We start from the raw sequence: 11,233 nt of genomic DNA, 5'->3' as shown, positions 1-11,233 counted from the left end.
ATTTTGGGATTGCCCTGCAATCAGGGGATTTTGGAGCAAAATAGGCAAGTGGGTGGAGGAGAGCCTAGGAATTAAGGGGTCATGGGGGGACTGGCTCTTAGGTAGAATGATGAGTGGGCTAGAGGAGGTGGAACTTGTATTCTGCATCATTAGATTTTGTTGCTTGTGGGGATTGTGGGTTTCTAAAAATACGATCTTTGATAAAGTAGCTAATCAGGGGATAGATGTGATAGAAACGATGTTCAAATCTGTACATTATTGCTGGTCTATATATCATACTAATAAGCTGAATAGTAATACATTTATTGAGGCAGTCTAGGCTCTATAAAGAGGGATTAGATGATATAGATATCAACCTGATGGCATATTTCCACATACTAGGATTTTCTAATAATGGATGGCTTGCTCAGGTCTATACTTGGAAGGATGTGAGGGCCAAGAATCCCAAATTTGGGCCCAAAACTCAGAGATGGTATCTGAAAGAGAAGCAACCTGTGGACATCTTCATGGAATTAATTGAAAACCTTGTGGGAAAAAGGCGAGTGGTTAAGATTATGACAAAAGGGAGACTATTATGAGGAGAAAACTCCAAAGGGATTTACTTCAGATATTTTGTTGATCACATGTGCATATTGTGTTTTCATTTTGTATGGGGAGAATCTTCATTTGTGTGGAAGGATGAGAGGCGGGACCTGGTATACGAGTTGCTAAACAGAGATTGGAAATACTAGGGTTATAAGATTGATGAAAGTGGTTTTGTTTGTAAAGGACATATTTTTTATAAATATATAACAATCATTGTTCCAAAAAAAAGAAAAGAAAAAGAAAAAAAAAAAGAAAAAGAAATTGCTCAGCCCAAGCTTGAGAGAATTTAGGTTGCACGAGTATCCACCTAAACCTCTGTATCATGTAGTTGATGAAGAGACGCGGGTTTGAACTTTGAGTTTGAACGTGGAAACCGGGTAATCAGGTGAGGCGTCGGATGACCGGGACAACCAGTGGCTTGAATCTTCCCGCCATGACTGTTAATCTGCGTAGGGTATGTGCTTAACACCCGTCTCTCCATACCCTACAGTCTTGTCGTTCTAGCGCTTCTTTGTCGTCCCCAACAGCTCCATTGTCTGCATTGCTCAAAGTCATCTATCATCGCCACTGTTGAGTCAACCCATTCTCATTCTCTGACCATCCCCATTATCATCATCACCCTGTCGCAGGCTAGGGTTTTGCAGGGAAAACTGCCCACGGATAAGGGTCTTGTAGCAGTTGTTCCTGCAGCTTGCCATTGCACCTTGACGCTGATATAGTTACTTTCTTTGTCCATCGCCTTTTGATGCCCCGCCGTTTCTCTTCCACTCGCAAAATTTATCTTCCAAGAAAGAAGAAACTTCAAAGAGCTCATTGTCTGTGTCAGACTCTCTTTAGGGTTACATTGAAGAAGGCGATCAATCGGAAACGTGGTGCAGAGCGTAAGGGAGAGGTGCAGAATGGGGAGAAAAAGGAAAACCGATGCTTCAGTGCAAAATTCTAAGAAGGCGAAGGAGCAAGAAGAGATTTTTCTCGCAGAGATCGATGAAGAGAAGGCAGTGGCGTGTGTGAGAGAGTCCCGTGAAGTCATTGCTCTTGACAGCAATTCAGCAGATTCTGTTATCGAGTATCAAGCAGAGGGCCAGATGAAGCATCAAGGGCTTGCATCATCGCCTGTTATCAAGCTTTTGGCTAGGGCGGAAGGAAAAGCCGCAGATAATGTCAGGGTCCAAGACGAAATGCAGGAGCCCAACGATGCTAGTGTTAAGGTTACAGAGATACTGACCCATCGCAGGAGTGCAAGGATTCAAAAGATTTCTTCAAAAGAAGAGGCGAAGGAGCTTCATAGCACCATAAATGCAAGATTATCTGCTTCAAGCAAGAAGCTTGGGGGAGAGGCAGACTGTGCAGAGGAGGAAGGAGAAGGTGAAGCAGAGGATGTCGTAGAAGGCAAGGCAATTAAGGTGACCAGGAGGAGGGCCTTGAAGCCAAGGGTTTCTGCACCACAACAACAGCAGCAGCTGCTGCAGGAACTCCCTGCTTCCTATTCTGCTGTTCAGCTTGATGACCCTGAAGCAGCCAAGAAAGTGAAGGAAACTCTCAGGCTGTTCAACACCTATTACCTGCGGTCTGTTCAAGTAAGTGAACTATACTGAAAAGCTATGTTTTCACGCTTTTATTTCGACCGTGCATGCATCTATATGAGTACTACAATGTCATCTGAGGGTTCCTATTTTTAATGATGATTTCTGGGGCTGTAGCGATGCCTCAGTGTTTTAAGGAATGGCCCATCATGTCCTTGTTTTGCTTTTTGGTCCTAATGGTAGCAATTTTTAAGGAAGCGTTAGAAGGTGGTTTTGATATAAAAATTTGAACTTCAAGGGCATTAAGGTACATATAACCTCTCTCTCACCTATAAACTCCTATAAATGCAATGGGGGAGGGGGAGGGGGGACCGGGGTGCACATAAGTGTAAGAGCATACAATATGGGTGTACGCAAGCAACACTTCCGAGAAGTAGGATCGTGTGTGTGTGAGAGAGAGCGCAAAAAAATGAATTATAGGACCCATACAAATAGATGCATTTTTTACAAGCCCATCGTATCAATTAAGGACTGAGAGTTCATTGAGCTAAGAAAGTGAACAAATAAAAGTAAAAGAAAAGAATCTACTAATCAGCTCGTGTAGCTCTTGTTGTGGGATGACTTTTGAGACTAGGAGTCCATTCGTTTAATGCCCAATTCTTGGGTAAGGGATCTACAAAAGTTATATATATAGAGAGAGAGTTCTATTAAACGTCCATAAATGTCTACGAGATAAAAAGTTACAAAGCTGTGTTACAAAATTTGGTAATAGATGAATTGAAATGGATATAGAAGACTTGTCTACCTCAAGCCCAAGGCCTTTATAATCTGATCTAAGTCTGTGTGGATGATGCGATTGATCTCTCCATGCACACCAACACTAACATGATGAATGTACCCATACCACATGGTGGTTGGGTCCACAGGAGCTACCCCCTAAATCTTGCTTCTACAAAGAGCACTTCCTCAAGCTCACACCAAATGGATTCATATAGAGGCCAAGCTACCTACAGAGACGTGTGCTATGGGGATAGCCATTGGTCGAATTCGGGTATCATCCCAGAGCTTGAGGGATATAGACATCTTTTGCAAAGGATTTGCAAAAGATGCCACTTCCATCAAGCGAAGCCTCTCGTCATCAAGCTTCAAGGCAAGGTGCTGGCATGTTTGCAATTCCCAGCTAGAGACAAAGGAGCATTACATATGCAGATGCCCAGTGTACTATGAGATACAAGGCAGATACCATTGCCTATTCAGGGGGGTTTTTGGCCCACGCTTCTAAATCATTGACCATGATGACCGGTGATGTCTAGGCCTATTTCTCTTGAGATGTCGCCACCACTATAAGCTATGCCGAGCACAAAGACCAAAGAGGAGAGACATCACAAAGAATCCGCTCAAAGTACTTTACCTAGGTCCTAGAGACCAAATGAGGTGACCATAAGGCGTGCCCATGAGCAGGAGTATATTCAGCCCAAGCACACCCACCAGTGCCTTATCATGAGCACACACCCACAGGGAACTACTATTGATAGGGCTTGCCAAATCCAACGGACACGGCAATCCCAACCACAGAGGAGAGGCCCTTCAATGTGAGCTCCAAATCCGCAATCTACTTGAACATCGGAACCTTCTCCCCTAGCACTGGATGTATCCTACCTATTGGATGTTGGATGGTCAAAATTTATTTCAGCAGCCGTAGGCAGTCTCTGGTAAGCAAACCACTTGCATTGACTTGGGCATCAATCTTGTCGAGGATTTTTTGCAATTCCCCTTGCAATCATTCCCACCTGCTCGATCTGGTCATTTTGGTTTGGGACTCAAGTTAGGCTCAAGGACACAAGCGAAGATGGGAGCTGGCATGGTGTGGGATGAAGTAAGGGTGGGAATGGCTTTTGGTTGATGGTTCAGCCATTAGTCCAGGGCACGGACACAGTATATCAGGAGGCGGGAGAGTCACGAGAGAGAGAGAGAGAGAGAGAGAGAGAGAGAGAGAGAGAGAGAGAGAGAGAGAGAGAGAGAGAGAGAGAGAGAGAGAGATATTAACGTCTCCTAAAGGCCGAAATGGCCCATGAGACCAAAACAAGGTACAACTGATGATGATGATGTCTCATCATAACAAATCTGAAAGAAAGAATGAAAATAGTAACATCGAGAGAGAGAGAGAGAGAGAGAGAGAGAGAGAGAGAGAGAGAGAGAGAGAGAGAGAGCTTATACTCATGTTTTTGACAGGAAGAGGAAGCACGCTGCCAAAAGGAGGACACAAAGGAAAATACCACTGCCAAAAAGAAAGATACGAAGAAAGAGGAGAATGATGAGCCACGAAAGTCAAGGCGACCAGACTTAAAGGCCATCAAGCAGGTTCCCCTACAAGCTTTTGCAAGCTGTAGTTTAGGGTTTCAGGTTCTGTTTCTGGAGCTGTAATCTGAGGCAACTAATCTGCTATCTTCATTGCTTGATTTTTTCATGTATGATCTACAGATGAAAACTGATGAGAAGATGCTTTACAATGGGAAAACACTTGGGCTTGTTCAGGGTAGGATTAGGATTGCTGCTATTTGATCTTATGCTACTGGAAAAACAGGCGTGATGGCTCTGCACACTCCACACCAATATTTTGTTTGCACTTTGTTCATTATCCATAGTAGCATTCCTTGCCTTTGTTGTTGTAGGCATCCATGTTGGAGATCACTTCTTTTCGCGGTGCGAAATGATGGCCATTGGGCTCCATTGCCATTGGCTTGCAGGGATTGATTTTATAGGGGCTGCGTATAAGAAAATAATGGTAGCTTTTTCTACTTTATACCTTTCATTTCCTTTTTCAACATTCTTTATTAGTTTACTGCTGCTGGATGCCTTGGCTTATTCCAAGCCTCAAGTGTCTCTCTGCTACAGCCAAAGTGGAGGCTTCCAGTTGCGAGTTCTATTGTTTTATCTGGTTTGTACGAGGATGATGTGGACAATTCAAATGAGGTTGTATACACTGGTCAAGGAGGCAACGATCTCTTAGGGAATAAACGCCAAATAGCTGATCAAGTCATGGATAAGGGCAACCTCGCTCTAAAGGTAGCTGTCTCAAACTTTTGAAGCATAGGTCAGCTGTTGTAGAGTCCAGAGTAGTTGAGAGGGAGGGTGTTTTATAGATGGTATGACTGCAACCCCGATACTTTTTCATTGTACCATTATGTGTTTGTTTCTCTCTTTGTAAACAATTCATGGCAGCAGGATCATCTCTTTCTAGCTTTAGTCAAATTCAGTCTTCCAAGGGTAGTGTGATTCAATCTGGAGCTTCATTTCAATCAGGAAGATAGATATCTGTTTTTGCACCGACTTGCCTTTACTTTTTTTGTCGGATACAGAATAGCATGGAACAAGACTTGCCTGTCAGGCTGATTCGAGGTCATAAAACAAAGAAGAGCTACACTGGAAAAGTCTATACCTATGATGGCTTATACAAGGTGTGGTACCTTCTTAATTGTCTCTTGGTGTCCTATTGTCCTGCTTTGTTTCTTACAATGGCTCTCTGGTTTGTTTCGTACTGCTGGATTGCATGTGTTGTTTTTGTCACACTTAGGGAATGATCTGTGAGACTTGATTTTGGTGTTTGTTTTTGAAAATTAATTTAATCGACTCTCCACCTATTGTAAGAATTTTTGGGCTGGAGGATTGTCTCTACATCACCCATCAGATGCGATACATCCTTGCTGATATGCACACATTCCTTAAATAATTTACGAGGATAAGTTATGTTGATTACGTGAACTTGGTTCGTGCATCTTGACACCATGCCCACTGGGGACTTCGTGTAGGAGATAAGAAAATAGAGCTTCAAATAGGGAAGACACGAGTGGTGTGTGCAGACAACACTTACACAAGTAGGATTTTTTAACACCACAAAACTTTAACAAAAATTGCACAATAATAGAGATGGAGAATAATATTGTATCTCATTAAAACTTATCCACACGAGTCACAGACCAGCATCAAGAGCCTCGGTTTGTTGCCTTCGATGACAAACTAGTTCATGACAAAGCAAGCATTGACAGCATGCTACTTCTTGCAGATCCGTAGAAGGTTTCCATCATAGAAGACTTTGTCACGAGTTTCAGGAGCTCGAGTTTGAGCAACCTACTGCAAGAACAGTGCATGCAACTCTTTTTCTCACAAGTCAAGACAACTTAGATGTCTAACTCTGGGGAAACGATACAATAGATAGTTGTAAGCTCCACTTCTCTGTGCTGTGTTGAAAGGAGCTTCTATGGTTGATTTGGAATTGTTGAGATGGGGGGTGTATCCTAAAAGAAGCTAGGGTGTTGTAGACAGTAAAGCAGATGGTCAGTCAAGACGATCCATACAAATAAGGTCTCCAAATTTCAATGCCACCTGACTTGTCTATGATCAAGCTTTTTGCATTTCGAATGCCAGAGGTCGGTCCCCTTGGAACAAGGCAGTCTCTATCGTGTAATCACATGTGTTAGTCTCAACCACAAATGATTGTCCAAGATCGGTAGGGCGAAACAAGTTGTTTCCTTCACCCTGATCTTGAGAGTACGAAAATCCTCGTGAAGCCTCGCATTCTAGGTAATAGGACTATTGGACTTTCGTCTCTATCCTTTGAGAAGATTCGCGAAAGGAATAGTCAGGTTCGAATAATCCTTCACTGACTTTTTGTGTAGAGAGATACCTTCAACAAGTACGTGCATCAAATCAACCTTAGCATAAAAGTGTAGAGAATATTTGGTTCTTGCAAATCCATGGAAAGCAAAACGAAAAAGCTTTCTAACACCTTCTTCCTTGCATCGTGATACCTTTCACATTTAGGTCGCTCTATTACGAACTATTACAACCCTGCAGATCTCCTAAACACAAAACACAAGCGATTAGTACAAACCCCCTAGGAGGGGTGCAAGCTAGCAGGTTCTATGCTTCGAATCACCCTCAACAAGCTTGGGGCTAAGGTCCTACTTCCACAGATCCATGCCAATCTACCCCATAGAGGGCTTCGGCATGCCGATCTATGACAGTCATGGTCGGTGTCTTGGTTGAACATTGACCAATAGTGGGGTTATAACAATAATAACCCATGTTTCACCTATGCCTATTGTTGCTATAAATAACCATCCTATTGTAAAAAGCTATTACACATGGATTTATCAATAATAACCTTAGCCACTCGTATTAGCGTGCTTTCTCCTAATGTGAGGGCTTCTTTAACCTTGTGGGATTAGGCCAACACTAGGTACGTAACAAAGTCGACCAATGGCAAAGACTTGGGCTTCCCACCATTGTACTTGTATCTTTTCCCCTTGTGGTAATATTAGAAATACCTTATAAGGGAGAGGCGGGAGACCAACCCATCTTTTGGTCCCCAATGTGGTGTCAATTGTGTACATGGTGCAAGCATGATGCTAGATGCTTATAATAAATTATGAATGCCTAAGTTTTCAGTTATGCACATAATGATGGTTTAATCACGTGGTGATTAAGTGGAAATCTCTGTGTATTATGCTTTTGCCTGCAACACGACCTCATTCCTAAGGGTGGTGATAAGACTAACATAGTCTGTGGAGGCCCATCACATTGCATGGGAATTCTTGCCAAGGTAGTGAGCATGAGATTGCAGTTTGTTACATATAGTCATTCATGACATACAATGGATTCCTCCAAGGAAGAAGCATCTTTGATAACATCTTTTCCTTTAGGAGGTGGTAGAGCCGGCCAAGGCATCTTGCTACTTGATTTTGAGAAAGCCTATGATAGAGTGAATTGGGGCTTCTTAGAGAATACTCTCACAGGTGTCTCTTGCCTTATCAAGAGGCTCACATCATTGTGCTTGCTTGTAGAGGTCGAGGTGAGGGCTTTCAAATCTCTCACTATGTGCACCAAGACTGTTTCTTAGCTCCCCTGTTGTGTACTTTGAGCATTTTCCTTTTCTCCAGTGCTAGAGTACATGGATTGAGATTGCCACCGCGCATAGAGGATAAAATTTTGGACTTTGAGTTGGTTGATGGTACAGTGATGTTTTTTGAGGCATCTTACTCATGTCTCTGCTCATTTTGCACTTCCTTCAAAAAGTTTTGTCTAGCAGCAAGGGCCTTCACGAATTGGCATAAGTCTTGAGAGGATTGATTGGGACACATGTTGGCTTCACATGCATTGAGAGATGACACACTGCCAGATATCTTTGATGTTACATTGGGATGGACATTACACCTTTCTAGCAATTGCCCCTATGCTCATGAGTATAAAGAAAAAACTCCTTCATTGGAGCTCCAAGAAGCTGGAGCTGGTGTCTAAAGGCTTGTGGTAAAGCGGGTGTTGCGTGCCACAACTTGGTATGGCACTTCTTGTTAGTGTTATGGTCGTAGATTCATTAGATAGTTATTGTAGAGGGTCATCCACAACTTCTCATGGTCATGGCTTGATGGCACATGAGATACCAAGGCCATAATTGCTTTGGAAACTATTATCCCTCTCAAGCATGAAGGGGGATTGAACATCATTAACTAAGAGTACCATTTCAAAGCTCTACTCTGCAAGTTCATGGTTAGAGCATTCTTGGAAGGATTTCTTCATGTACCATATTCTTAGATGTGTCCTTGAGAGTGCGGTGGTGATTGGAGGCACAACACTGTGCGTAACTCCAAGTTTCTCATGCTTCGATAGACCCAGAGAGTTCCCACTTTCAGGCCTCTTTGGGAGGTGTATGACATTATACCCTCCATTTAGAGGAGATTTTGGCAAATACTCTGGCACTTGTACAATAGGAGTGAGATATCCTACTTCTTTTGGTTGTTTCTACACGGTGGGTTGCTCACCAACTAGTGGAGATCTATTTTTGGCCTAGATCTCTCGTCCTAGATGCCCAACTTGATCCGAGATTGTGTATCATCTTATGAGAATGCAAAGGAGCATAGAGGATCCGAGTATCATCAAACCTTCTCTTGGGCCTAGTTATGAAACACACCACCTCCACTGAGTATTGACCACCTGAGAGATTATTGCTAGTATCACGGCGTTGCATATCTCGAAGACCAGATGCATAGAGGCCTTCAAGGGTATTTATGTTTATGACACCCAATGTATTTGCACTATAATGAAGTGACATTGTTTATACTCTTTTGGCTACCTGGCCGTTATACAGGGATCTTCTAGAGCTGCCCAAACAAAAATCAGCAGATTTTTGAGAGTGGAACCATGATATTTTCTGGGCTTTAATGGCAGCATAGTGCCTCCGATTGGTCGAGATCTCCCTACCTTTTGGTTTAAGATATGATTTATTATTACTTAATCAAAAAAAGTTCTTGTGTGCTTTAACTTCACTGGCAGTATGAGATTATCATTTGAAGAAATAGGAACTAATATTGTCATTATGCTCCAGGTTAAGCACTTTTGGGCTGAGAAGGGGATTTCAGGGTTTACAGTGTTCAAATTTAGTCTACATCGAATGGAAGAACAACCAGTATTAACAACAGAGCAGGTTAAGGCTGCTACCACGGGATACATCTAGTTTGCATTTTGTAAACATTTTTTTTTTGGAAAATGACATTTTGGGTGTTGTGTAGGTTCACTTTGTTTCCGGTCAGGTTCCATCAAACCCTTCTGAATTAAAAGGGTAATGCCAAGGCCTGTTTACTCTCCTTGACAATAATTGTTAGTAATGAAGTTTTAAAACAATCAAGTTTGATAGGTTACTTTTGTTTGAATTAATCTGACAGCATTTAATTGACTTTGCTCTTGCATGGTATCAGTTACCATTATGAAGTTTTCCCTTTACCTTTGAGGGAATGATTGCACCTTTCCAGCATTTCCTGCATTGTATGATCTACTGGATTTGGATTTTATGTTCTTTCCTTTTTGGCACGTAGATGTCTCTCTTTCTTTGACTGTCTTTTGCCCTTTCTTTCCTATCTTAGTCGCTAGTTTTAGCTTCTTTTGCTGCTGCTATGGTAGCCTCCTTTTGCAGCCTTTATGCCTCTTCCTTATCATGTTGAGCTTTTGTTGCCTTGGCCTACTGCTCCATGCACTTCTTGGTTTCTTTTCCTTTTTCTCAGAGACTTTTGGTGGGGGGGGGGGGGGGGGGGGGAGGAGACTTCTATTAAGTATGAAGGAATCAACACAAAATCATGGCTAGAAGCTGGAATCCCTCATCATTGAGTGTAAGGTAATCGTAGCTAGTCAAGTGCGAGGTGATGCGACGAGAGTCCAGTGGGGAGTCAAAGAGAAGAAGATCCCATGATCCCATTCCCTCATGAAGAGAATGTGCTTTGCTTGCGCCGATCTAGGTGGTCCCCGTTTAGGGGCCCAACTGGCCATAAGGGTATGAACAATATCTCCCCAAATGCATAAATCAGGGTGCCCACGATCGCCTCAATATATGTACCAGGCTGTGATGTTGGCAATAATCTCCCAGGTGGTATCAAGTCTCTCCCCAGGGATGGTGTGAAATGTGTCGGAGGAATAGTGTGGAGCTCTAGGCCATCCCTTTGTGGATCATGATGGTGAAGTCATGGTTCTGGCCTCGAAGAAAATCTATGGTCTAGACCAAGTGAGCTAGGCAATAGAGCCCCCATTGATGTAGATAGTACCTCTCCTCAGTTTTGCTATGGAGGTTGAGCTATGGAGCTCCATATCCTTTGGGAAACCCTGCATCCAGACCAAGCATTACAGTCTCAGAGGCTATCAAACATTTAGGGCAAACTGGATCCGTACCAAAGATAGCTCTCCACACCAAAGATATCTCTCCACTGGTTTATAGGGACAGCACTGGTGGCACTAGCCAGAAGAAATGGGTTATCTGGCTCCTCCTGTAAGAGTGTCAAAGCTGATGCCAAAACCTCTTCTAGATGAATGGAGTTATCCCAAAGCTTTCCAGTGTGGCTTGAGGGTAAGAATCCTCTGAATCTGTTCTGGTAGTAATAGTCTGGCATTCCTCACAGTGTAATTGAAGAAACGCAAACTCTTCAAGGGGTTGGCTGTATCAATCCATTCCCACTTACTGGGATCCTATGGGAGATGTTTATTGGGACATCTATCATAAAGCCATATGCTCGAAGAACCTTGAATCGGGGGGACTCGGGAAGGGTCAATAGACCATTGTCTCGCCGACCCACAACTCTCACAAG

The 11,233-nt window shown here is 43.0% G+C and overlaps 1 protein-coding gene across 2 annotated transcripts in view; it reads left to right on the top strand.

The window, feature by feature from the left end:
- Positions 1 to 857: 857 nt before the first annotated feature.
- Positions 858 to 11,233, top strand: part of LOC147629932 (histone-lysine N-methyltransferase, H3 lysine-9 specific SUVH4-like) — a 36,757-nt gene continuing 26,381 nt past the window's right edge. For both annotated transcript variants that reach the window (XM_086811464.1, XM_086811463.1), the window contains exons 1-8: positions 858 to 2,162; positions 4,341 to 4,469; positions 4,590 to 4,644; positions 4,781 to 4,893; positions 5,004 to 5,174; positions 5,468 to 5,566; positions 9,490 to 9,588; positions 9,674 to 9,723. In XM_086811464.1, coding sequence (XP_086667590.1) covers positions 1,485 to 2,162; positions 4,341 to 4,469; positions 4,590 to 4,644; positions 4,781 to 4,893; positions 5,004 to 5,174; positions 5,468 to 5,566; positions 9,490 to 9,588; positions 9,674 to 9,723 — 1,394 coding nt within the window. In that variant the 5' untranslated portion in view covers positions 858 to 1,484. The remainder of the gene's footprint in view (positions 2,163 to 4,340; positions 4,470 to 4,589; positions 4,645 to 4,780; positions 4,894 to 5,003; positions 5,175 to 5,467; positions 5,567 to 9,489; positions 9,589 to 9,673; positions 9,724 to 11,233) is intronic.

This window comes from Cibotium barometz, chromosome 17 (genome assembly GCF_041138505.1).
Source record: "Cibotium barometz isolate CiBa-2024 chromosome 17, ASM4113850v1, whole genome shotgun sequence".
Classification (NCBI taxonomy): domain Eukaryota; kingdom Viridiplantae; phylum Streptophyta; class Polypodiopsida; order Cyatheales; family Cibotiaceae; genus Cibotium; species Cibotium barometz.
This window is presented reverse-complemented; position numbering and strand designations above follow the sequence as displayed.